Below are 24480 nucleotides of genomic sequence, written 5' to 3'. Positions count from 1 at the left end.
TTTACCAATTTTCTATTCTGCGTCATAAGGTCAACCCACCAACCATTGCTTTATCCGTCTTTGGTAATGAATTATCGCACTTTTTCGGTTTTTCGAAATTTTCGATATCGAAAAAGTGGGCGTGGTTAAAGTCCGATTTCGTTCATTTTAAACAGCGATCTGAGATGAGTGCCCAGGAACTTACATACCAAATTTCAGTAAGATACCTCAGAATTTACTTAAGTTATCGTGTTTACGGACGACGGACGAACGGTCGGACATGGCTAAATGAATTTCTTTTTTCGGCCAGATCATTTTGATATATAGAAGTCTATATCTATCTCGATTAGTTTATGCCGTTACGGGGCACCGTTATGCAAACAAAGTTTATATACTCTGTGAGCTCTGCTCAGCTGAGTATAATTAGAAGAGAATGGGTTAGAGAGTGTAAAGGGGGAGCATGTCTCACTTTGTAAATGTAGGCAAATAAATTTTCGGACAAACGAAAGTCTGCCGGGTAGGCTAGAATACATAGATATGTATGTAAATTCATATTTATAAGACCGTGTCAAATGTTTTTTCTAATATTTGTATAGAACCAGGTTTACATTAATAGGGCAATACAAACGATGTATGCTTGTCCTAGTTTAAACAAATATCCTTTGCCACCAACAGATTTTTCGCTCTACTGCCGTTTTGTTGTAATGTGGAACGATACTTCGCTCACATTTTATTTACACGCGCGAATAAATTCACTTTTACTAATTAACTCAACGCTTCGCAAATATGTACCACAATTACTATCTCCACCCTTCGTCCTTACTCCTCACATCAGCTTAATTGACATACTTCCAAACATAAAAACTTAATTCATATGCTTACATATTTTCTAATTTGCGCTGCGTTTACCAAAGGGAAATTAAATGTTGCAAATATCAGCATCGTAAATAAGTAGATTTGTATGTACGGCAATAATCTCGTTTCCTTCACTTTCCAACTGGTATCGTACGCAACTCATTTTTCAACCGCTGTGGCATGCGATGCTCAAAGGATAGTCGCAATGTCATATGTCAATCCGTAATTACTTCCAATGAATACAAGGAAATTCCAGCAGAGCGGAAATGTTAATTGAAGGATAATTTAGGTGGCAACCAAACATACTCGAACTATGTACTTACTTCGCATTCCTTGTGTTATAAGAGGTCAGGAAGTGGGAGTCACGTATATAAGTGGTAGTAATTAATTGCTCAGAAATAAGAGCATTTGGATGTGTGCACGGGGGTGTTAAGGCTTTGTGTGTGAGGACTCGATATAAATACAGCGACGCTTAAGTTCGTGTGAAATTTGCAAATGGGCAACATACTTGGTTGTGGTCTAGTCGCTAAGATAGGATTTCAGGGTGTGAGTGTGCACAGGGCTTGTAAAGAGCGCTTAATATTTTTATTCAAAGCGTTGAGTCAAAGCTGAAACAATATTACATTTTTTTAAAGAGTTTCACGTAGGGATATTATAATGGTGATCTCCAACAGACAAAATATTACCATCGAGTTATCGGCTCGTTATCGCCAAGTCATTGGCGTCTTATTGATTCGTTCCCAACAAACACCCTTATGTATTTCTCTGATTGACAATAGTTCTCAAATCATTATCGACTACTTTACTAGTGTAATTTTCTAAGAATTTCTAGAGTCGATATTACACTAACAAGCCACATACAAATTCTCTGACGTTAGAGACTGTGTGTTCAGAATTTTAGGCTTGTTATGGCCGGTTACAGATGTGTCATCAAATGTGTAGTGAAGTTTTATAGGTATCTGTTTCGTAACAACAAGATTAATTATCGATAAAAAATCGATAACTTTTTAATAAATTGATAACTTTTTAATAGCAAACCGCTAAGACACCGAAAGCAAGTTGGTATCACTCCGATAAGAAATCCATAACTTTTTAATAAGTTGCCGATTGATACTAAATCAATAACGCTTCCATAAAGTATCGACGTTACAGATGTGTCATTGAATGTGTAGTGAAGTTTTATAGGTATCTGTTTCGTAACAACAAGATTAATTATCGATAAAAATCGATAACTTTTTAATGAATTGATAACTTTTTAATAGCAAACCGCTAAGACACCGAAAGCAAGTTGGTATCACTCCGATAAGAAATCGATAACTTTTTAATAACTTGTCGATGGATAATAATTCGATAACGCTTCGATAAAGTATCGACGTTACAGATGTGTCATCGAATGTATAGTGAAGTTTTATAGGTATCTATTTCATAACAACAAGATGAATTATTGATAAAAAAATAGATAAATTTTTAGTAAGCAAACCGCTAAAACGCCGATAGCAAGTTGGAATCACTCCGATAAGAAATCGATAACTTTTTAAGAACTTGTCGATGGATACTAAATCGATAACGCTGCGAAAGTGCCGACAACTTTTTGATAATAAGCATATCGATAACGTTTTGCTAAAAAACCGTTAATTTTTCGATAGCAAATCGATAACTTTTCGATAACGATCCGGTAACTCGTCAACTGAAAATCAGTACATAATTGATCATTTTTTTAATGGTAGCCAATGTATAGCACTTCGATAGCAAAACGATACCTCGTCAGTAAAACACACCTACATTGAACATACCGATAACTCATCGAAAAACACGCCGCCCAGTTTCGGTGACAGCTTCAGTTTTGACTTCCAATCTTTCCTTTCATCTCCTCTCCTTTTCTTTTTACTTTTCCTTCCTTCTGCATTCCTTGCCTTCGTTTCGCAAACGTGACGATTTTTGTTGTTGCTGTTGCGATAAAGAAAAAGTTCATGCGGAACTTGGGTTCGCCAGAGGCCCGCCTGCTAAATATGTCTATGGTGCATTTATATTTGTAACAGGATTTCCCCTACATAGGTGAGGTTGATATTTGGGTTGTGGGAGCTCTGAGGGTATAAACTTTGAATTGTGCATATCGCTATTATCATCCACATCATTTTCTCCTTTGCACATAAATCAGAGATTTGCTTTTTGCTTGGTATTTAGCATTAATTGATTTGGTATCTGGTTTTCCTCATATCAACTCTACCACGTACATTGTTCTCACATTACGATACAGGGTAGTACCATTTACGCTTACAATCCGTATTTCCCCGTACCTTGAGCAAAGATGTTTACACCTCAAAAAGAAATTCCGACTTTACACATTTTGCCATCTCAGAAACTTTACTCGTTTTACTACGGAAGGGCTAACCGTGTTTTGTTTTACAGATGTACCCATCTACCTTTGCGGGTAAAAAAATGGTTATTATCACTTAAATAAAGTTTAGGAGACTCATCTGGCGGCAATTACGGAAGATTCGCGGCAGAGGTAAATAGCTCGGTAAAAAAGGTTTTTCTGAATAGCGGAGATACACACCTCTGTTCGTCGTAGTGTATAACCTTTTGCAGAATCGGTTGCGATGAATAGTGGACTCACACCATTTTTGGTCATAACTAGATGTGGAGAATAGTGTAGATATAAAATGGAGAGACACATTTTAGTTGCAACTGAGTATAATGCATACTGAAATTTAGCAGTACTAGTTTGCTGCACAACAATTTCATAAGTTTAGATAAAGTTACAAAATTAGCAGTCCATATAAAGGTAAAGTGCATGTGTATATACTGTTTTTTTTATATACACAGCTGCTGTGTCCTTAACCTTTGCCTTAATTTCTTATCCAATTTTCTTCACATGTTCTAGGGATAAATTCATAGCCCTTAGAATTCCAGGGCAACTTAATAGCACATTGAACCCATGCTATTTACTTTTATTTCCAAATTTAGGCCAAGGCGGACGCGGATATAAGTCTTTTCGTGACAAATAGATTATCTGCCCCATAGAAAGGCACATAATTCCAAATAGAGAGCACTGTATTATGTAGTTATGTCATGTGTAAAATATTGTAACGAAATTTGGGCGATTCCAATTATTTTGCGCCTTCTATTATCGTTCGAATCACTAAACTGTCGAATAAATAACTCCAATATTCAGTATTGCAAAATGGTTTTTATTTAGAGTAATTTGGGAGTAGTACAATTATACTTAATATCACGTACTTCACAAAAGCGTGTTTAAATGAAACTGATCACTGATTGATTCCTGAGCTTGCGCTGCTTTTATACTCTCGGATTTCTCGTTCACCCATTTCTCCTAAGGTCTGGTCATTTCGCGAAAACTGTTCGAGAACAGTTGTATCTCATGCTTGGTTACCAGCTGTATACATGTATATTTGTAGTTTATGCTTTTCTACTAGCCATATGAGTGTGTATGTGCGAGTATCAACTTCTGCTCTTAGCTGATGACTACATATGTGTATGTGAGATATCTCTTCACTTCGAGCTATTGGTTATGTGTGTGGAATGTTCTTCATTGCCTTGTACATAAGTGTCGCTGCTTGCTGTGTTTTGTTGTTGCGATTATTTACTAAAAGCATAGTGATGTCAACATTCGCCACAATATTTTATCTATTTTCTTCAATATTCTAGACTTACCATTAATCAAACGTTATTTTCTGTTCTTACCTTTGCAGACGCTACAGCATGTCCGCCAGTCTGATGTCATGCGTTCGGGAGAACTCCCCACCGTTAGATGTTGTGGATGGAGCAAGTTGTTGTAGTGCATCGGGTCCAATGTCATTGCCCGATTACCATATGACCACTATGTCTACAAAAAACCAACAACAACTTACATCAACGCCGCTGTCGGTGACAAATATGATCGAAAGTAGCAGCAGTGGTGGCGGTGCTGGTGGAGGAGGTGGTGAAACAGCAGCAAATGCTGGTAAGTTAGTCAAAGAATGAAATGATTAAATGTGGCATGGAAAATATTTAAACAATTGCATTTAAAGTAAACATTAAAAGGGTTAAAAGCTCTGCCCTCCGGGTCTCACGTGCTCTGTTAAAATTGACGCTCTTATCTCCGCAGAGATATCCTAAATAGAGATATTCAAAACAATATACTCGTAGGAGGCCTTTATAGTTTTTAACATATAATTTCTGCCCTGATCCAACGCGGCTGCAATTTCAAATCGGCAGGTCTAACTTAACACTTGCGCCTAAAACTATACCATTGTACAGATGCATGGCAAACACAACAGCTAGGCAACAGGCAACTTATTCCCCTCGTCTCTGGTGCCATCATGGTGCGAGTGTCGTGGTTTCGATACGCCCAGCCCCTTTACCGACTACTGTCCCACCGCTATCATACCGCTTTCTAACTGTCGTGATTGTGACCCTCGCCGCTGCTTGCTATTGTCGTTGAGCACTTCACATCTTGAACTATTCCCGCTATCATTTCACACTGTCCGCTCATAACTACTCCGTTCGTCGCATGCCAATAAGGCAAGCCACTTCGTTCCCTACGAGAGTACACTCTTGCTCCTAACACCTCGAACCGTGTTTGAATGTATGTTTCGATCTAAGCACATAAATACTATGGTTTTATTCTGTGGATGGTTTGTGGACCTCTATGTATATGAGCTTGGATTAACTGATTGCTACCACAACCCTACCCTCGACTAAACTCACCTTATTAAGTACAGCTAGACCTGATTTGCGCAATTCATTAAGAAATATGTAACCCCAAAAAGTATGGAATTGGACGGCACCAAAAAAAGACCCGCCTGCGTATCACCCACTTCTTCTGTTACCATTCAATTCGTCATTTGCAATTGGTCCCAATATCTCTAAAGAGCTGCAGTTGCTGTGTAAAAGGTTGTACTCGACTGTTACTTGGGACTCACGTTCCAGCGCTCAATTTTCGAACTGCTTCATAGCTTGTTTTCCTACTCAATATGGTTGAAGGCCTCTTCTTCTAGAGTAACTGATATTCGAGAAAAAATTATAAGCTTGACACAGCGGGTGCTGGAATATGTATGATAAAATGTACCTTAATCCATTCTTCTTTTATCTATTCATCACCGAAATAGTTTCCCTAATTACCAATTTTCGTCATTCCATTTTATACGTTTCTTGATCCATGTATTTCGTCTGGAACATATTTTTCGAGCAGAGTGAAACAGCAAAAAATGGAAGTAAAAAAACGAAAAAAAAAAGTTCTAAAGTTTTTGTATTGAAATTTCCGGAGAAATAGGTACGGCCTATAGCACCCTGGAGCTATATTATTTTTGAACTAGTAACTTCTTTTATTTTTTTTTTACTGCAGCCACCTCATTCCTGTAGGATTTCCTCTTAGAGATATAGATCATAGCCGCTTGAGTCATTTCGCCAAATTGATTTAGATTTATGATTGAAACCATAGCATTTTTTCTATAGTCCTTTTGGAAGTTTTTCTTTCCATTTTCTTTTTATATTGCAACTTCAATCATCATACTTGAGTGTCAAAAGTCATTGACTCGGCGTTGAGAAATATAGAAATAAGTCATGTACTGACTCTGCAAAAACTGCAGCGAACGGCAAGGAAATAGCACAGAAAAACTTTTCAAAGAGCCGCTTATTGGTAATGTGTTTGAATTGCACTTAATGAAGATTGAAAGGAAGCCTAATAAGTGATAAGCGGGCACGGTAAGAAATGCAAATAGAGAAAAAATCAATATCTGTGGTTGGATACACATAAAGCCATCAAACCTGACTAATGTTAAGCTGACAGAGTTTTGCAGACGTTTAGGACTCCATTTTAATGAAATATTAAGTTTTATCTACTTTGAAATTGAGAATACTGTTATATCATAAGGCTAAATGGAAAAAATTATAAAGTGCTTGAAAGAGTGATAACAATGGAAACGTTCTTTCCTCACATGCGTTTCGGTGGCAAAAACCTTCATCAGGAAGATTATAGTTTCAAAAGGATAATTTAAAATTAAATAGATATTGACCGCAATATTTGTAAGAAAACAAGCTGATACAATTTAAAGCTCTAGGGGTCAGTGGCGTAACTATACAATCTGGTGCCCGTGGCAAGTTCTTTCAGTTTAATTTTAATAAACTTCGAGATTTTCAGCGCACTCAATTGCACGTTGTATATGTCCCACTAATGGCCATAGGGCTACTCTCTTAGGCAAGAGAGAATGGAATGTACACCATGCTAGCACTATGCGGAAACCTGGATGCATTTACAATGAAATAAAAATAACAGTTTAATTTCAATAAGATATTTGTTAAGAAATTTTTTTTTTTTTTGAGATTTCTGTTCCGCAAAAGCGTCTATAACATCATTCAATAAGTAGAATAGCCAAGTTACATAACCTGCCTTGTCTCAGAGAGTTTCTTAAGTAGGTTTTTATCAGCTTTAGTTCTGAAATTGATCGTTCAGCACTAGCTGTAGTTACAGGAATTGTAAGAAATAACAGTAATGCAGTGCATACTCAGGAAAGCTGAAAGACATAAAATGATTTTTTATTATTAATAAATCAACGAGGTCTCTAATACACGGCGATTTTTCTATTTCGTCTCTGATAGTGGGTCGAAAACTGAGAATTTCTATGGTAAATGATTCGGATATATCTTTTTTATATATTTCAACAAGTTCTAGAGCTTTTTTTAAACGACCAGTGTCATTTAAAACTTAAAGTGGAAGGCTGCAAAATACTGGAAGTTGAAGCAATTTCATTCATTGGAATAAAACGCGATGTCAGTTGGTTTATAATGATGCCCAATACTCAATAAAATATGTCCACTTTGAACAAATTTTTCGGATCTTGAAGACGCTCGTCTTCGCAAAGCTCATCAAAACGGCGTTTTACCATCCTCTGGCAAGTTTAGAAAATTCATGGGTGGACCATTTTTCTGCTACACTATTCGCTTACAGTTTTCGATCTTCTTTTTGAGTGAAACGGCTTAATTTTTTTTTATCTGATTTGCATTTTAAAAGAATGTTTTCATTAGCGCTCTTTGACAAACGACATTATAACGCCCTGCCCATCTAGTAGGGTTTAATGTTTTTAATATTATTGAAGTTAAATGCTCACTTCCGTTATTAGATATAAAATCTCCGTACAATATTCCGTCTTTTGATACTATGCTCCTATATATTATGGTCTTTAGTTGTCTCACTTTGGATTTTTAGCAGAACTTATAAAAATATACTTTTCAAATAAAATAAAATAAAATACTCAGGTACAATTTAACAAATATTTTTGAGCTCGCGGCCTCTTGGTCCGGGACCCTCTTGGGTGGAGGCCCGTGGCATTTTCCAGCCCTGCCACCCTATTGTTATGCCACTGCTAGGGGTAGACAGCTATGGACAGGCTGTTTAAGTATAAAGCTCATTGCACACGAGAGTGAAATCCTTCGAGAAATTCTACGTAAAGAAGAAGCGTAAGAGGCCCTTCAACCGACGTTGCTGGTGTCTCCAATAAGTACACAAGAGCGATGGCAGTTTCTTCGAGCAAGTCTACGTAAAGTTGAATTCTAATGGGCCCTTCAACGTCGGTTGCTGGTGTCTCCAATAAGTCTTATCGTATCTTGGCAGACCTTTCGAGAAAGTGTACGTAAAGAAGAAACATCCTACTTTCAGTCTTATTTTTTCGTATAAGAAGTCATTTGAAATGTATTTCTTTCACAAATGTTCACTGTACTTTCTTTGATAACAAACCACATAATGTATTACAGCTAACTATCAATCATAAACGTACTTAAAATTTTCACATGAGCGGGTGCTCGAATCAATCATAAGTTTCTATAGATAATTTTACTCTTTGCTACAATTTCAATTTACGCAGCAGCATTCAGAGCAATCATATAACCACACCCCATCCACCACAAATTGAACTCAATGACACTTTGATTACTCGAATATACATACATACACACATTCACAGTCGCTATTGGTGCCTACATGCGTGTTTCATTAATATTTCCTCAACAGTTCGTCGTCTCAATATCTTGTAGGGTTTATTGACTTTTTGCTAGACAAACCAAAAAAGCGTAGATGATATCCAATTATCGTTTTGCTTAAATATGCTAAAGTCATTAGTATACAAGAATTAAATTGTTTTGAAAGCAAATGAAAACAATTGTACACAAATATTTTATAAGAAATTTTGAAAGTATTTTGTTTTTGTTAATATTGTAACGAATTTACTGCAATTCCTCTTACTTGCAACCTTTTACTAACGTCGTTTCCTCGTTGACATATTTCTAGGCGCTTCTATTTCCAGAATTTACTAGTTAGTTATCAGCTTTAAATTTCTCACCTATAACTACAGCTGCACGATTTTATAGCTTCTCGCAAAACTCATGCGCGTGTATATGTGAGTGATACTTGCACAAATGATTGCATACTTTCGGGAGTATCTCAGATATATGCACGTGGTTGTGCGTTGCTTCTCCGCTGCGTGTACGTACATATGTGTAGACATAATGATTGATTCGTTTATGTAGATACAAGTGACTGTCTGATTTATTAATGTTGTGGCTTCATTTACTTAGCATCAGACTAGTGATGTGAGTATCACTTAGTGTCAGTAATATTCGTCAGAATATGAAACAGCTTTGAAATGCCTAAGTATCTAAGAGAACTACTGAAAAGGAATCAATACCTTTTTGTTGGATCTGTATGAAACATCAGCAGATTCTTTTATCTGAAACGACTACGTGCTGCCAAACCTGCCAGCTAGTCTTGCCCAGTGAGTCTACAAAAAAGATGACTCCAACAACTTTATTGACGCTTGTACAGGGTACTTAACGGTCCATTCCTGAAGATAAGCAAGAGCTATAAAGCTGTGTAACTTTTTGTGTTGTTGGCTTATTGCGTTGATACCGATGATGGCCAATAGCGCCTGTTACACTAGACCCATACAATCTCATCTTTGCAAAATTTCATTGAAGCAACATCTAGTAGCAGTTAGATTCGGCTGCCAAAAGGTGCTGCTTAATGGCTACAGACACAGACATAAGAAAATCGAGTATATGGCACAAGCAATAACATGTTAAGTCATACTTAGGCATATTTGAAAGCTAAACTTCCAGCGCTACCATCATCATCTTAACACCTCAATTTAACTGCTATAGCAGCGCAAATAACTTCTTAACTCATGGCTGACAAACAAATTTCATACAACACAATGCGCCTAAGCCAGGGATCTGCATTTCATGGCATAATTGTGCTCCCATTGCGTATGCGAAAGCGCAAACACTTTAAATTTTTGGAGACTCTTGAAATCCCAATATGCGAGCACTTGCTCAGGTTCGATTTGTTTTTGCTACAGAAACAAAATACCCAGCTTCAGCTACCCAGTTCAAGCAAATTCTGGCTTTTTATGCATTATCCCGAAAGGCGCGAGTATCGCCATCAATGCACTATCGAAAAACGCTAGAAATTCGCTTGACGCCTTGGCGCTGGCTTCATCGTATCAACGCCAAAAATGCGCCAACACCCAGCCTTGATGTATCATTAGATGCGATGAACGAGATTAACTATCTTCGGTAGAAATGAGTACAAACCAAAATATATAATATGTTTCCAGATTATTTTACAGTTTGTAAAGTGGACTTGTTTAGAAGGTTAGAAGGGCAAGACAGTAAGCGACCGGTTGTCACATCCGTTCTGGCGTGTTTTCATACTGAATATACAAAATCTCGCAGTGCTATAGTTTTTCAGAACCGTATTCAAAAAGGAGAACGCAGAATGAATTAGTATTTCGACTGCTAAGAAGAATATCACCCCATCTCTTTGAAAGTTCGAAAAGGCCCTATCTCTGAACAATTCCGGAAAACACCCTGTACCAGGATTTGTTTCTAAAAACTCCCTATCTCGGAGCTCCGTAGAAAAACGCCCTGTCTCAATTTTTTTCCATAAACGTCCTATCTAATGCCAAAATGTGTTGAGATTATAAGATAAGGGGTTTTTGAAGCAAATTCGGAAATAGGATATTTTCGAAGGGGCAGCGCATATTTCTAAAATCACTTAATTTGCCGGGACGGTTCCCCTTATAACTAAATATTTTTCAATCCTAGGTACTTCGGCTTTAACTTCGATTTAAAACATGCGGAACGTAAATCGAAATTAGAAATGCAATCAATTGGTAGTGCCAACATTTTGAAATTACAATTGAAGCTTCGTAATCCATAACTTCTTAAGAGCTGTTCTCATCTTGAGTTTGTCTACTCTTCTGAAGGTTATATGCTGACCACATGGGCCTTTAAATTTTCCTATCTAATAATCCAACCCTTTTTTCCGCAACGTCTATGATTTCGAGCCATCCGTCAGGACAGCTATGGTGATTTCAAGATCGTGACTTTTGTAAGTTTAGAACTTTCTTTCCTTTAAATTTTTCGACCAAAACAGCTCTTGATGGTAAGGTATATTCTCTGATAAATGTCTATTTTGACATTGCTTTCGCTGCTAACACTGATTTGAAATAAAGAGAAGCCCTTCATAGTTTCGCATATCTTATCAATGGTCGTCTCCATTGCGAAGATGTAGTTGATGATAGACTTGGCAGATTTGTGTTCAGGAATCTCACTAGGCAAAGGATGATGAAAGATATGGTGGCAGATCTCAAGAAAGGTCACCTACTCATCAAAGCGGATGCAATGACACACAATCCCTAATTGGAAAGTCCCGTGGTGAGTCACTTTTTAGTGACCTTTTAACAACCTTGTTATTTGTAATGATTGGCTTATGGGTGGGTTAAAAAATGGCTTGTTCTTGAGGAACATACTTTTACATACCACATTGAAGTAGTTTAGACTTTTTCGATAAACAATAAACTGTGAGGTATAATCACATAATTAAAACTGAGAACTTGATAATGAGTTGTTAGCTTAAGACTTACCGCAATCGCCCCCACAAAGCCCCTCAATGGAGGAGCTAACAAACCTGGTAGCGAACTTCACATCGGCACTTTAAAATGCACAGGTTTGTTCAGTGCGAAAACCATGTTGTAAGCGTAAACTCCCACTGATGGTACCATGACTCAGACTCAAACGGTTATGGCCGTCCAACAAGGCGCGCCAGTCGCTTCTTCGCACTACCAACTGGCGGAAATTTGTCGCACCAAGCGAGTTTAAATCGTTTTCCACCTGGTTCTTCCTGCGGAGTGGGGACCGCCCCTTCCTCTGCATTCAAAGAGCTGCTCATAGATAAACATTTTCCGGGAAACCTCCACAACGCACCAGGAGCAACTGCGACAAACCTGGCTGTATACCTACCTATCACGGAAGAGGGGCTTAAGTGAGCAGCTAAAAGCCTTAAGCCTTTTATCTTATGCAGCGAGTTCGTACATACTGGGTGCTATTTTATATTTTCCACTGAAATTCGTTGGATTCAAAGCTAGAGTTTACATTCATAGGTATTTAATGACAAGTCTCATAACTTTGTACTCCCTGCCAATTTTGAACTCTAAGGCTCCTCTAAGTCAAACAATTTTTATTGAACAGCTTATGATAGCAGAAATACACTCGGAGGACTTGTCAAGCTACTGCCGAAACGCTACTCCGTTCAGACAAACGGCGTCTGTCGGGAACTCCTTTACATTTAAATGCACTCAGCACATGAAACTTCAAAATCAATTCACTTCAGCCATAATAGATTTCGTAACTGCTGCAACTTAAATGGCCACAACTTTGTTAGAACAAAACAAATATTTTTTTATACAATAAATCTCAATTTCTTTGCAACTCTGTTTTGTCTGCCATTGTACTTGCGCCCACCAGCTATAAAATCTTGAGATTACAAACATCAATCTAATGCAAAAGAGAAAAAAAGCGACAGGAAAAAAATTCAACTGGAAAATCGATGTTCGTGGGTGCATTAAAATTGTTGCATTTTTTTGCAAGACTTAGCGCAGTGCCGGCTATCAGCAGCAATAACAACAAAAATAGCAAGAAATTTTTCATTTCCATTCTCATTTCCCACCTCATCTCCGTTTGAAAATTCAATGCGGCTTCCTTTTTATACTCAGTTGAGCAGAGCTCACAGAGTATATTAACTTTGATTGCATAACGGTTGGTTGTACAGGTATAAAGGAATCGAGATAGATATAGACTCCATATATCAAAATCATCAGTATCGAAAAAAAATTCGATTGAGCCATGTCCGTCCGTCCGTCCGTCTGTCCGTTAACACGATAACTTGAGTAAATTTTGAGGTATCTTGATGAAATTTGGTAGGTAGGTTCCTGGGCACTCATCTCAGATCGCTATTTAAAATGAACGATATCGGACAATAACCACGCCCACTTTTTCGATATCGAAAATTTCGAAAAATCGAAAAAGTGCGATAATTCATTACCAAATACGGATTAAGCGATGAAACTTGGTAGGTGAGTTGAACTTATGACGCAGAAATGAAAACTAAGAAAATTTTGGACAATGGGCTTGGCACCGCCCACTTTTAAAAGAAGGTAATTTTGAAGTTTTGCAAGCTGTAATTTGGCAGTCGTTGAAGATATCATGATGAAATTTGGCAGGAACGTTACTCCTATTACTATATGTATGCTTAAAAAAATTAGCAAAATCGGAGAACGACCACGCCCACTTTTGAAAAAAAAATTTTTTTAATTCAAATTTTAAAATAAAAGTTAATATCTTTACAGTATATAAGTAAATTATGTCAACATTCAACTCCAGTAATGATATGGTGCAACAAAATACAAAAATAAAAGAAAATTTCAAAATGGGCGTGGCTCCGCCCTTTTTTATTTAATTTGTCTAGGATACTTTTAATACCATAAGTCGAACAAAAATTTACCAATCCTTGTGAAATTTGGTTAGAGCATAGCTTCTATGGCGATAACTCTTTTCTGCGAAAATGGGCGAAATCGGTTGAAGCCACGCCCAGTTTTTATACACAGTCGACCGTCTGCCCTCCCGCTCGGCCGTTAACACGATAACTTGAGCAAAAATCGATATATATTTACTAAACTCAGTTCACGTACTTATCTGAACTCACTTTGTGTATTGGTGTAAAAAATGGCCGGAATCCGACTAAGACCACGCCCACTTTTTCGATATCGAAAACTACGAAAAATGAAAAAAATTCCATAATTATATACCAAATACGAAAAAAGGGATGAAACATGGTAATTGTATTTGTCTATTGACGCAAATATAACTTTAGAAAAAAACTTGGTAAAATGGGTGTGACACCTACCATATTAAGTAGAAGAAAATGAAAAAGTTTTGCAGGGCGAAATCAAAAGCCCTTGGAATCTTGGAAGGAATACTGTTCGTGGTATTACATATATAAATAAATTACCGGTACCCAACAGATGCTGTTCTGGATCACCCTGGTCCCCATTTTGGTCGATATCTCGAAAACGCCTTCACATATACAACTATGGGCCACTCCCTTTTAAAACCCTCATTAATACCTTTAATTTGATACCCATATCGTACAAACAAATTCTAGAGTAACCCCTGGTCCACCTTTATGGCGATATCTCGAAAAGGCGTCCACCTATAGAACTAAGGCCCACGCCCTTTTAAAATACTCATTAACACCTTTCATTTGATACCCATATTGTACAAACGCATTCTAGAGTCACCCCTGGTCCACGTTTATGGCGATATCCCGAAAAGGCGTCCACCCATAGAACTAAGGCCCACTCCCTTTTAAAACACTTATTAACACCCATATTGTACAAACGCATTCTAGGGTCACCCCTGGTCCACGTTTATGGCGATATCTCGAAAAGGCGTCCACATATAGAACTAAGGCCCACGCCCTTTTAAAATACTCATTAACACCTTTCATTTGATACCCATATCGTACAAACAAATTCTAGAGTCACCCCTGGTCCACCTTTATGGCGATATCTCGAAAAGGCGTCCACCTGTAGAACTAAGGCCCATGCCCTTTCAAAATACACATTAACACCTTTAATTTGATACCCATATCGTACAAACACATTCTAGAGTCACCCCTGGTCCACGTTTATGGCGATATCTCGAAAAGGCGTCCACATATAGAACTAAGGCCCACTCCATTTTAAAATACTCATTAACACCTTTCATTTGATACCCATATCGTACAAAAAAATTCTAGAGTCACCCCTGGCCCACCTTTATGGCGATATCTCAAAAAGGCATCCACCTATAAAACTAAGGCCCACTCCCTTTTAAAATACTCATTAACACCTTGCATTTGATACCCATATCGTACAAACAAATTCTAGAGTCACCGCTGGTCCACCTTTATGGCGGTATCTCGAAAAGGCGTCCACCTATAGAACTAAGGTCCACGTCCTTTTAAAATACTCATTAACACCTTTCATTGGATACCCATACTGTACAAACGCATTCTAGAGTCACCCCTGGTCCACGTTTATGGCGATATCCCGAAAAGGCGTCCACCCATAGAACTAAGGTCCACTCCTTTTTAAAATACTCATTAACACCTTTCTTTTGATACCCATATCGTACAAACAAATTCTAGAGTCACCCCTGGTCCACCTTTATGGCGATATCTCGAAAAGGCGTCCACCTATAGAACTAAGGCCCACGCCCTTTTAAAATACTCATTAACACCTTTCATTTGATACCCGTATCGTACAAGCAAATTCTAGAGTCACCCCTGGTCCACGTTTATGGCGATATCTCGAAAAGGCGTCACATATAGAACTAAGGCCCACTCCATTTTAAAATACTCATTAACACCTTTCATTTGATTCCCATATCGTACAAAAAATTCTAGAGTCACCCCTGGCCCACCTTTATGGCGATATCTCGAAAAGGCATCCACCTACAGAACTAAGGCCCACTCCCGTTTAAAACACTCATTAACACCTTTCATTTGATACCCATATCGTACAAACAAATTCTAGAGTCACCCCTGGTCCACTTTTAAGGCGATATCCCGAAAAGGCATCCACCCATAGAACTAAGGCCCACTCCTTTTTAAAACACTTATTAACACCTTTCGTTTGATACCCATATCGGAAAAACACATTCTAGAGTCACTCCTTGTCCACGTTTATGGCGATATCTCGAAAAGGCGTCCACATATAGAACTAAGGCCCACTCCTTTTTAAAATACTCATTAACACCTTTCATTTGATACCCATATCGTACAAACAAATTCTAGAGTCACCCCTGGTCCACCTTTATGGCGATATCTCGAAAAGGCGTCCACCTATAGAACTAAGGCCCACGCCCTTTTAAAATACTCATTAGCACCTTTCATTGGATACCCATATTGTACAAACGCATTCTAGAGTCACCTCTGGGCCACGTTTATGGCGATATCTCGAAAAGGCGTCCACATATAGAACTAAGGCCCACTCCTTTTTAAAATACTCATTAACAACTTTCATTTGATACCCCTATCGTACAAAGAAATTCTACAGTCACCCCTGGTCCATCTTTATGGCGACATCTCGAAAAGGCGTCCATCTATAGAACTTAGGCCCACGCCCTTTTAAAATACTCATTAATACCTTTCATTTGATACCCATATCGTACAAAATAAATTCTAGAGTCACCCCTGGTCCACCTTTATTGCGATATCTCGAAAAGGCGTCCACCTATAGAACTTAGGCCCACTCCCTTTTAAAATTATCATTAACACATTTCATTTGATACCCATATCGTACAAACAAATTCTAGAGTCAGGCCTGGTCCACCTTTATGGCGATATCCCTAAATGGCGTCCATCTATAGAACTATGGCCCACTTCCTCTTAAAATACTCTTTAATACCTTCCATTTAATACACATGTCATACAAACACATTCCAGGGTTACCCTAGGTTATTTTTACAACATGGTGATTTTCCCTTACTTTGTCTCCACAGCTCTCAACTGAGTATGTAATGTTCGGTTACACCCGAACTTAGCCTTCCTTACTTGTTTATACTCAGTTGAGCAGAGCTCACAGAGTATATTAACTTTGATTGGATAACGGTTGGTTGTACAGGTATAAAGGAATCGAGATAGATATAGACTTCCATATATCAAAATCATCAGTATCGAAAAAAAATTTGATTGAGCCATGTCCGTCCGTCCGTCTGTCCGTTAACACGATAACTTGAGTAAATTTTGAGGTATCGTGATGAAATTTGGTATGTAAATTCCAGGGCACTCATCTCAGATCGCTATTTAAAATGAACGATATCGGACTATAACCACGCCCACTTTTTCGATATCGAAAATTTCGAAAAACCGAAAAAATGCGATACTTCATTGCCAAAGGCGGTTAAAGCGATGAAACTTGGTAGATGGGGTGACGTTATGACGCAGAATAGAAAATTAGTAAGATTTTGGACAATGGGCGTGGCACCGCCCACTTTTACAAGAAGGTAATTTAAAAGTTTTGCAAGCTGTAATTTGGCAGTCGTTGAAGATATCATGATGAAATTTGGCAGGAACGTTACTGCTATCACTATATATGTGCTAAATTAAAATTAGCAAAATTGGATGAAGAACACGCCCACTTTTTAAAAAAAAATTTTTTTTTAATTCAAATTTTAACAAAAAATTTAATATCTTAACTGTATATAAGTAAATTAAGTCAAAAATCAACTCCAGGAATGATATGATGCAACAAAATACAAAAATAAAAGAAAATTTCAAAATGGGCGTGGCTCCGCCCATTTTCATTTAGTTTGTATAGAATGCTTTTAATGCCATAAGTCGAACAACAATTTACCAATCCTTCTCAAATTTGGTAGGGGCATAGATTCTATGACGGTAACTGTTCTCTGTGAAAAAGGGCGAAATCGGTGGAAGCCAAGCCCAGTTTTTATACACAGTCCACCGTCTGTCCTTCCGCTCGGCCGTTAACACAATAACTTGAGCAAAAACCAATATATCTTTACTAAACTAAGCCCACGTACTTATCTGAACTCACTTTATCTTGGTATAAAAAATGGCCGAAATTCGACCATAACCACGCCCACTTTATCGATATCGAAAATTACGAAAAATGAAAAAAATGCCATAATTCTATACCAAATACGAAAAAAGGGATGAAACATGGTAACTGGATTGATTTATTGACGCAAAATATAACTTTGGAAAAAACTTTGTAAAATGGGTGTGACACCTACCATATTAAATAGAAGAAAATGAAAAAGTTCTACAAGGCGAAATCAACAGCCCTTGGAATCTTGGCAGGAATACTGTTAGTGGTATTGCATATATAAATAAATTAGCAGTACCCGACAGATGATTTTCTGGATCACCTGGTCCACATTTTGGTCGATATCGCGAGAACGCCTTCACATATACATCTAAGGACCACTCGCTTTTAAAACCCTCATTAATACCTTTAATTTGATGTCCATATCGTACAAACACATTCTAGAGTCACCCCTGGCCCACCCTAATGGCGATAACTCGAAAAGGCGTCCACCTATAGACCTAATGCCCACTCCCTCTTAAAATGCTCAGTAACACCTTTCGTTTGATACCCATATTGTACAAACAATCTAGAGTCACCCCTGGCCCACCCTAATGGCGATATCTCGAAAAGGCGTCCACCTATAGACCTAATATCCACTCCCTCTTAAAATGCTCAGTAGCACCTTTCGTTTGATACCCATATCGTACAAGCATTCTAGAGTCACCCCTGGCCCACCCTAATGGCGATATCTCGAAAAGGCGTCGACCTATAGACCTAATGCCCACTCCCTCTTAAAATGCTTAGTAACACCTTTCGTTTGATACCCATATCGTACAAACATTCTAGAGTCACCCCTGGCCCACCCTAATGGCGATATCTCGAAAAGGCGTCCACCTATAGACCTAATGCCCACTCCCTCTTAAAATGCTCAGTAACACCTTTCGTTTGATACCCATATCGTACAAACATTCTAGAGTCACCCTTGGTCCACCTTTATGGCGATATCTCGAAAAGGCGTCCACCTATAGAACTAAGGATTACTCTCTTTTAAAATACTCATTAACACCTTTCATTTGATACCCATATCGTACAAACACATTCTAGAGTCACCCTGGCCCACCCTAATGGCGATATCTCGAAAAGGCGTCCACCTATAGACCTAATGCCCACTCTCTCTTAAAATGATCAGTAACACCTTTCGTTTGATACCCATATCGTACAAACATTCTAGAGTTACCCTTGGTCCACCTTTATGGCGATATCTCGAAAAGGCGTCCACCTATAGAGCTAAGGATTACTCCCTTTTAAAATGCTCATTACCACCTTTCATTTGATACCCATATCGTACAAACACATTCTAGAGTCAGCCCTGGCCCACCCTAATGGCGATATCTCGAAAAGGCGTCCACCTATAGACCTAATGCCCACTCCCTCTTAAAATGCTCAGTAACACCTTTCGTTTGATACCCATATCGTACAGACATTCTAGAGTCACCCCTGGCCCACCCTAATGGCGATATCTCGAAAAGGCGTCCACCTATAGACCTAATGCCCACTCCCTCTTAAAAAGCTCAGTAACACCTTTCGTTTGATACCCATATCGTACAAACACATTCTAGAGTCACCCCTGACCCACCCTAATGACGATATCTCGAAAAGGCGTCCACCTATAGACCTCATGCCCACTCCCTCTTAAAATGCTCAGTAACACCTTTCGTTTGATACCCATATCGTACAAACATTCTAGAGTCACCCTTGGTCCACCTTTATGGCGATATCTCGAAAAGGCGTCCACCTATAGAACTAAGGATTACTCCCTTTTAAAATACTCATTACCATCTTTCATTTGACACCCATATCATACAAACACATTCTAGAGTCACCCCTGGCCCACCCTACTGGCGACATTTCGAAAAGGCGTCCACCTATAGACCTAATGCCCACTCCCTCTTAAAATGCTCAGTAACACTTTTCGTTTGATACCCATATCGTACAAACATTCTAGAGTCACCCCTGGCCCACCATAATGGCGATATCTCGAAAAGGCGTCCACCTATAGACCTAATGCCCACTCCCTCTTAAAATGCTCAGTAACACCTTTCATTTGATTCCCATATCGTACAAACACATTCTAGAGACACCCCTGGTCCACCTTTATGGCGATATCTCGAAACGGCGTCCACCTATGGAACTAAGGATCACTCCGTTTCAAAATACTCATTAACAGCTTTCATTTGATACCCATATCGTACAAACATATTCTAGAGTCACCCCTGGTCCACCTTTATGGCGATTTCTCGAAAAGGCGTTCACCTATAGAACTAAAGCCCATTCCCTTTTAAAATACTCATTACCACCTTTCATTTGATACCCATATCGTACAAACACATTCTAGAGTCACCCCTGGTCCACCTTAATGGCGATATCTCGAAAAGGCGTCCACCGATAGAGCTAAGGCCCACTCCCTTTTAAAATACTCATTACCACCTTTCATTTGATACCCATATCGTACAAACACATTCTAGAGTGACCCCTGGTCCACCTTTATGGCGATATCCCGAAATGGCGCCCACCTATAGAACTATGGCCCACTCCCTTTTAAATACTCTTTAATAACTTCCATTTGATACCCATTTCATACAAACACATTCCAGGGTTACCCTAGGTTCATTTTCCTACATGGTGATTTTCATTATTTTGTCTCCATAGCTCTCAACTGAGTATGTAATGTTCGGTTACACCCGAACTTAGCCTTCCTTACTTGTTTTTTGTTATTGCCTCAAATGCTTGATTCAATCGTTCGTGCTGCACATTTTGCAAAAGTCCAGAGTAAAAAAAACAACAACAACAACCACTACCACCGTTATCGTCATCCTCATACGAATCTCGTACTTTATTGATCGACTCACGTTAGCGGTTGCATCGTGGCGAGTCCATTCACAGCCGGAGTTGTCATCAAATGTCATTATTGTTTGTTGGTGTTGTCTATGCGACTACTAGAGTTTGACCGAAGCTAAATATTTCAGTGAATTGGACAGATTTACAAATTTTTTGTGGTTAAACGTTGAAAGTTCTTCACTAATAAAATGTAAAAATAGTTTCACTAGAATTCCCTGAGCGAGCGAGTCCTAACGAGTTCCCCCATAAATTCCGCAAGCCTACGGCGTGTGTACAGATTACTCAAATAAATAAAAAATAATAATCTTAAGCATTTCCTTTATATAAATGAAAAAAAAAACAGCACGACGGCCGCCGTGGTGTGATGGTAGCGTACTCCGCCTACCACACTAAATATCCTGGGTTCTCGCCCCGGGCAAAGCAACATCAAAAAGTTTTTCAATTAGAAGAAAATTTGTCTAAGCGGGGTCGCCCCTGGCAGTGTTTGAAAACACTCCGAATGTATTTCTGCAATGAAAAGCTCTCAGTGAAAACTCATCTGCCTTTCAGATGCCGTTCGGAGTAGGCATAAAACAAGTAGGTCCCATCCCGCCAATTTGTAGGAAAAATTAAAAGGATCACGACGCAAATTGGAAGAGAAGCTCGGCCTTAAATCTCTTCGGAGGTTATCGCGCCTTACATTTATTTTTTAAAGACATATTCCTGCTGAACTTTCATTTTAAAATTTTAACAGAAATTGCAAAAATATTTATGAGAAATAAAAATGGAGCACAATTAATTGACTATATATTGATAATACTATGTAAAAACACACACCAAATTGGCAATTTATATGATTTGGGCAATTTATTACGTAATTTATCATATAATAAATTGCCAATTTAAAAAAATTGCGTAATAAATTGTTTCAAACTGCAAATCCAACATTGTTAAGTGTGTTTATTGAGTAGATTTAAAAGTCAGTTACGCATGGCTCAACTATATGGTTTGCTCAACTATATGGTTGGCTCATCTCATCAGCTGATTTTATTTTTTTCATTTCACTGGAGTAGGGATTGTCAAAAGAATATAGAAAACTCAAAATGAAACCAAAACATTGAACAAATTTTCTTACAACACACAAAAATTTCAAAGTTTCAAATGAAAAATAATATCTCCAAAATGTGAATAAATTAGCGAAAGCAAAAATTTATAGATTATCGATATGGCGGAAAACCAAAAACTAATTAATTGGCTATGGTATGGTTATGACCAGGGCTGTTCAAAATTTTTTATATTGAAGTGAAAATCATAATACATATACGAAATTATATATATGTACACTGAAACTATTTTAAATTGCTAAAAAAAAATAAATTATTTTAAAGTTGAACGCATTTTGATGGGCCCCTTAATGAATAAATTTTTAATTCAAATTTTTCCCAGTGCTGCAAAATTTTTGGAAAATTTTTTGGTGTCAATTTGTTAGTGTAAATTTGAATTTCATAGCGAAGTGCATATGGAAGTGCTCTTTCTTTGCACTTTCATATGAACTTCAGGCACTTTCATATGAATCGAATTTATATGTGAGGGCATATGGGAGGAGTGCTATGAAAAATTGTCTTATGTTCAAAATGTGAATTTGTATCTATGCATATTCTTCAAGGCAAAACAAAAACGAAATTGCTATAACTGTATAGGGGTTGAGCAGCACTCATAACAAAAGGCGATATGCTATCAATAACAAATACATTGATTTCCATACGGTTGGTTGGATCAGCTGTTTTTTACCGATATGGATCGGTCAAGTTTGTCTTACTTATTTCGTAATTTTCTTCTTTTTTTCATGGAACTTTAAAGCTTAGATTAAAGTTTGATCTCACAGCCTAAGGCATTTGCATGTGTCACACTTTAATTGCATACAACCGATTTTTTTTTGTTTGAGTCGCAATTATAAACATTTATTTGTAAATAACACTTCCACTCTGCATACCCTGGAATTAATTTTGTACCGCGTAATTTATAAAAGCTCGAACATTTTCATTATTTATATTTGTATATAAAGTCGGATAAAAGGAGCTATAAGGGGTTAACCCAGCTGATACCACAGCACAAAGTTGTCCATTGACAACGCCCGGTCCACCAGAGTCTCCCACACTCGTATCAGCTCCCTGAACTGCAACACAAATCATTGATTCGGTTAAAACTATCCCTTCCATCGCATAACGATCCGCACATTCGTCCTTTGCAAATATAAAAAGGACAGCAGATTGGAGTATAGATGAAAAGGCCCCATTGTATGGAGTTGTCCAACCCCATCCACTAACACGCATTGGTGTGCGAGGGTATAATGTGGTATGGCAAAGTTGAATTGTTTTTATTGTATCTCTCTCGAAAAAGGGCACACGCATTTTAATCACAGCTATATCCATATCCAGTGATTCGAAACGAAATCCACATGGATAATATACGAGCTGTGCATTGCGAACTTGTCCATTTGCTCGTAAATCGCGTAAATCGGATACACCAGCTGCAACAGTGATGCTCTCCTCTCTAAAATTTATCACGCAATGCGCAGCTGTAACCACATGCCAAAAAGTGATTAAAGAACCAACGCATACATATCCGCCGGTATTATTTATTGATACCACATATGGACTATCGTGTATATTCCGATGTCTGCCACCCATAATGCGATATCGCGAATTCGTATTAGTCAAAAGGCAACAAAGCCCGAAAAATAGGACCGCGAAAAAACTGCGTAAATTCATTTTAGTTTAAGACTTGCCGTCGGTTGTTAAGTTTTAAGTGAAGTAAGTTAAATTTTCTGGGCGCTATTTATACAAAATTTTGTTGTGTGAATAAAAAACAAACAAAAGCTTTTTCCTCTAGATCTTAGGAATAAGAGTACTTTTTAATCAAGGTTAAATGAATTAAACTTGAGGAAGTTTTTAGGCAAATTCCCAGACAAAATTTCAAGTATAATAAAAATTGAACAAACAGCTTTTGTCTTATGAAACAAAATAAAAAATTTCTTATAGTTGTTTATTTTTAAATGTATGTATTGAATCGTATCCATTTTTGGGAACGATCATGTGATATGTGTGCAATAACTGTATTTTTAAGGAACAAATAGAGAAAAGTACAAAGTGTATACTTAATTAGTTCTGTTTTCAAGCTGCTAATTAGTTCTATTGTATTCTCCTACCACAAAACCATAGTTGAGGGCAGTGCACTAAATTTTGAGCAACAAGACTGCTCGAAACTAAGTAGGATGACATAAAAAATCGTGTATTAAGTGTTAATGGGACGCTAATTTAATCCGACTTAAACGACTCTTTAACATATTCGTTAAATTTAGTGAGCTTAAGACGGCATCTGTTGGAATATAGAAATTGAGTTTACATAACTACAAATAAATAAAAAGAAAATAAATAAATTTTAAGCATTTCCTTTATATAAATGGACAAATAAATTTTTCGTGGTTTTGTGCATTTATATAAAAAAAATGCTTACACGATAACTTGAGTAAATTTTGAGGTATCTTAATGAGATTTGGTATGTAAGTTCAAGGGCACTCAACTCAGATCGCAATTTAAAACGAACGAAATCGGACTATAACCACGCCCACTTTTTCGATATCGAAAATTTCGAAAAACCGAAAAAGTGCGATAATTATCGGACCGGGCGTTACCAAATACATATAAAGCGATGAAACTTGGTAGGTGAGTTGACCTTATGACGTAGAATAGAAAATTAGTAAAATTTTGGACAATGGGCGTGGCACCGCCCACTTCTAAAAGAAGGTAATTTAAAAGTTTTGCAAGCTGTAATTTGGAAGTCG

General features: G+C 37.8%; 1 protein-coding gene across 6 annotated transcripts in view; it reads left to right on the top strand.

Moving 5' to 3' along the window:
* LOC137244052 (serine-rich adhesin for platelets) overlaps nt 1–24480 on the top strand; it is a 403539-nt gene that overhangs the window by 228602 nt on the left and 150457 nt on the right. For all 6 annotated transcript variants that reach the window (XM_067772531.1, XM_067772529.1, XM_067772530.1 and 3 more), the window contains one exon: nt 4548–4798. In XM_067772531.1, the coding sequence (XP_067628632.1) occupies nt 4558–4798 (241 nt within the window). In that variant the 5' untranslated portion in view covers nt 4548–4557. The remainder of the gene's footprint in view (nt 1–4547; nt 4799–24480) is intronic.

This window comes from Eurosta solidaginis, chromosome 3, assembly GCF_040869045.1.
Source record: "Eurosta solidaginis isolate ZX-2024a chromosome 3, ASM4086904v1, whole genome shotgun sequence".
Classification (NCBI taxonomy): Eukaryota; Metazoa; Arthropoda; class Insecta; order Diptera; family Tephritidae; genus Eurosta; species Eurosta solidaginis.
This window is presented reverse-complemented; position numbering and strand designations above follow the sequence as displayed.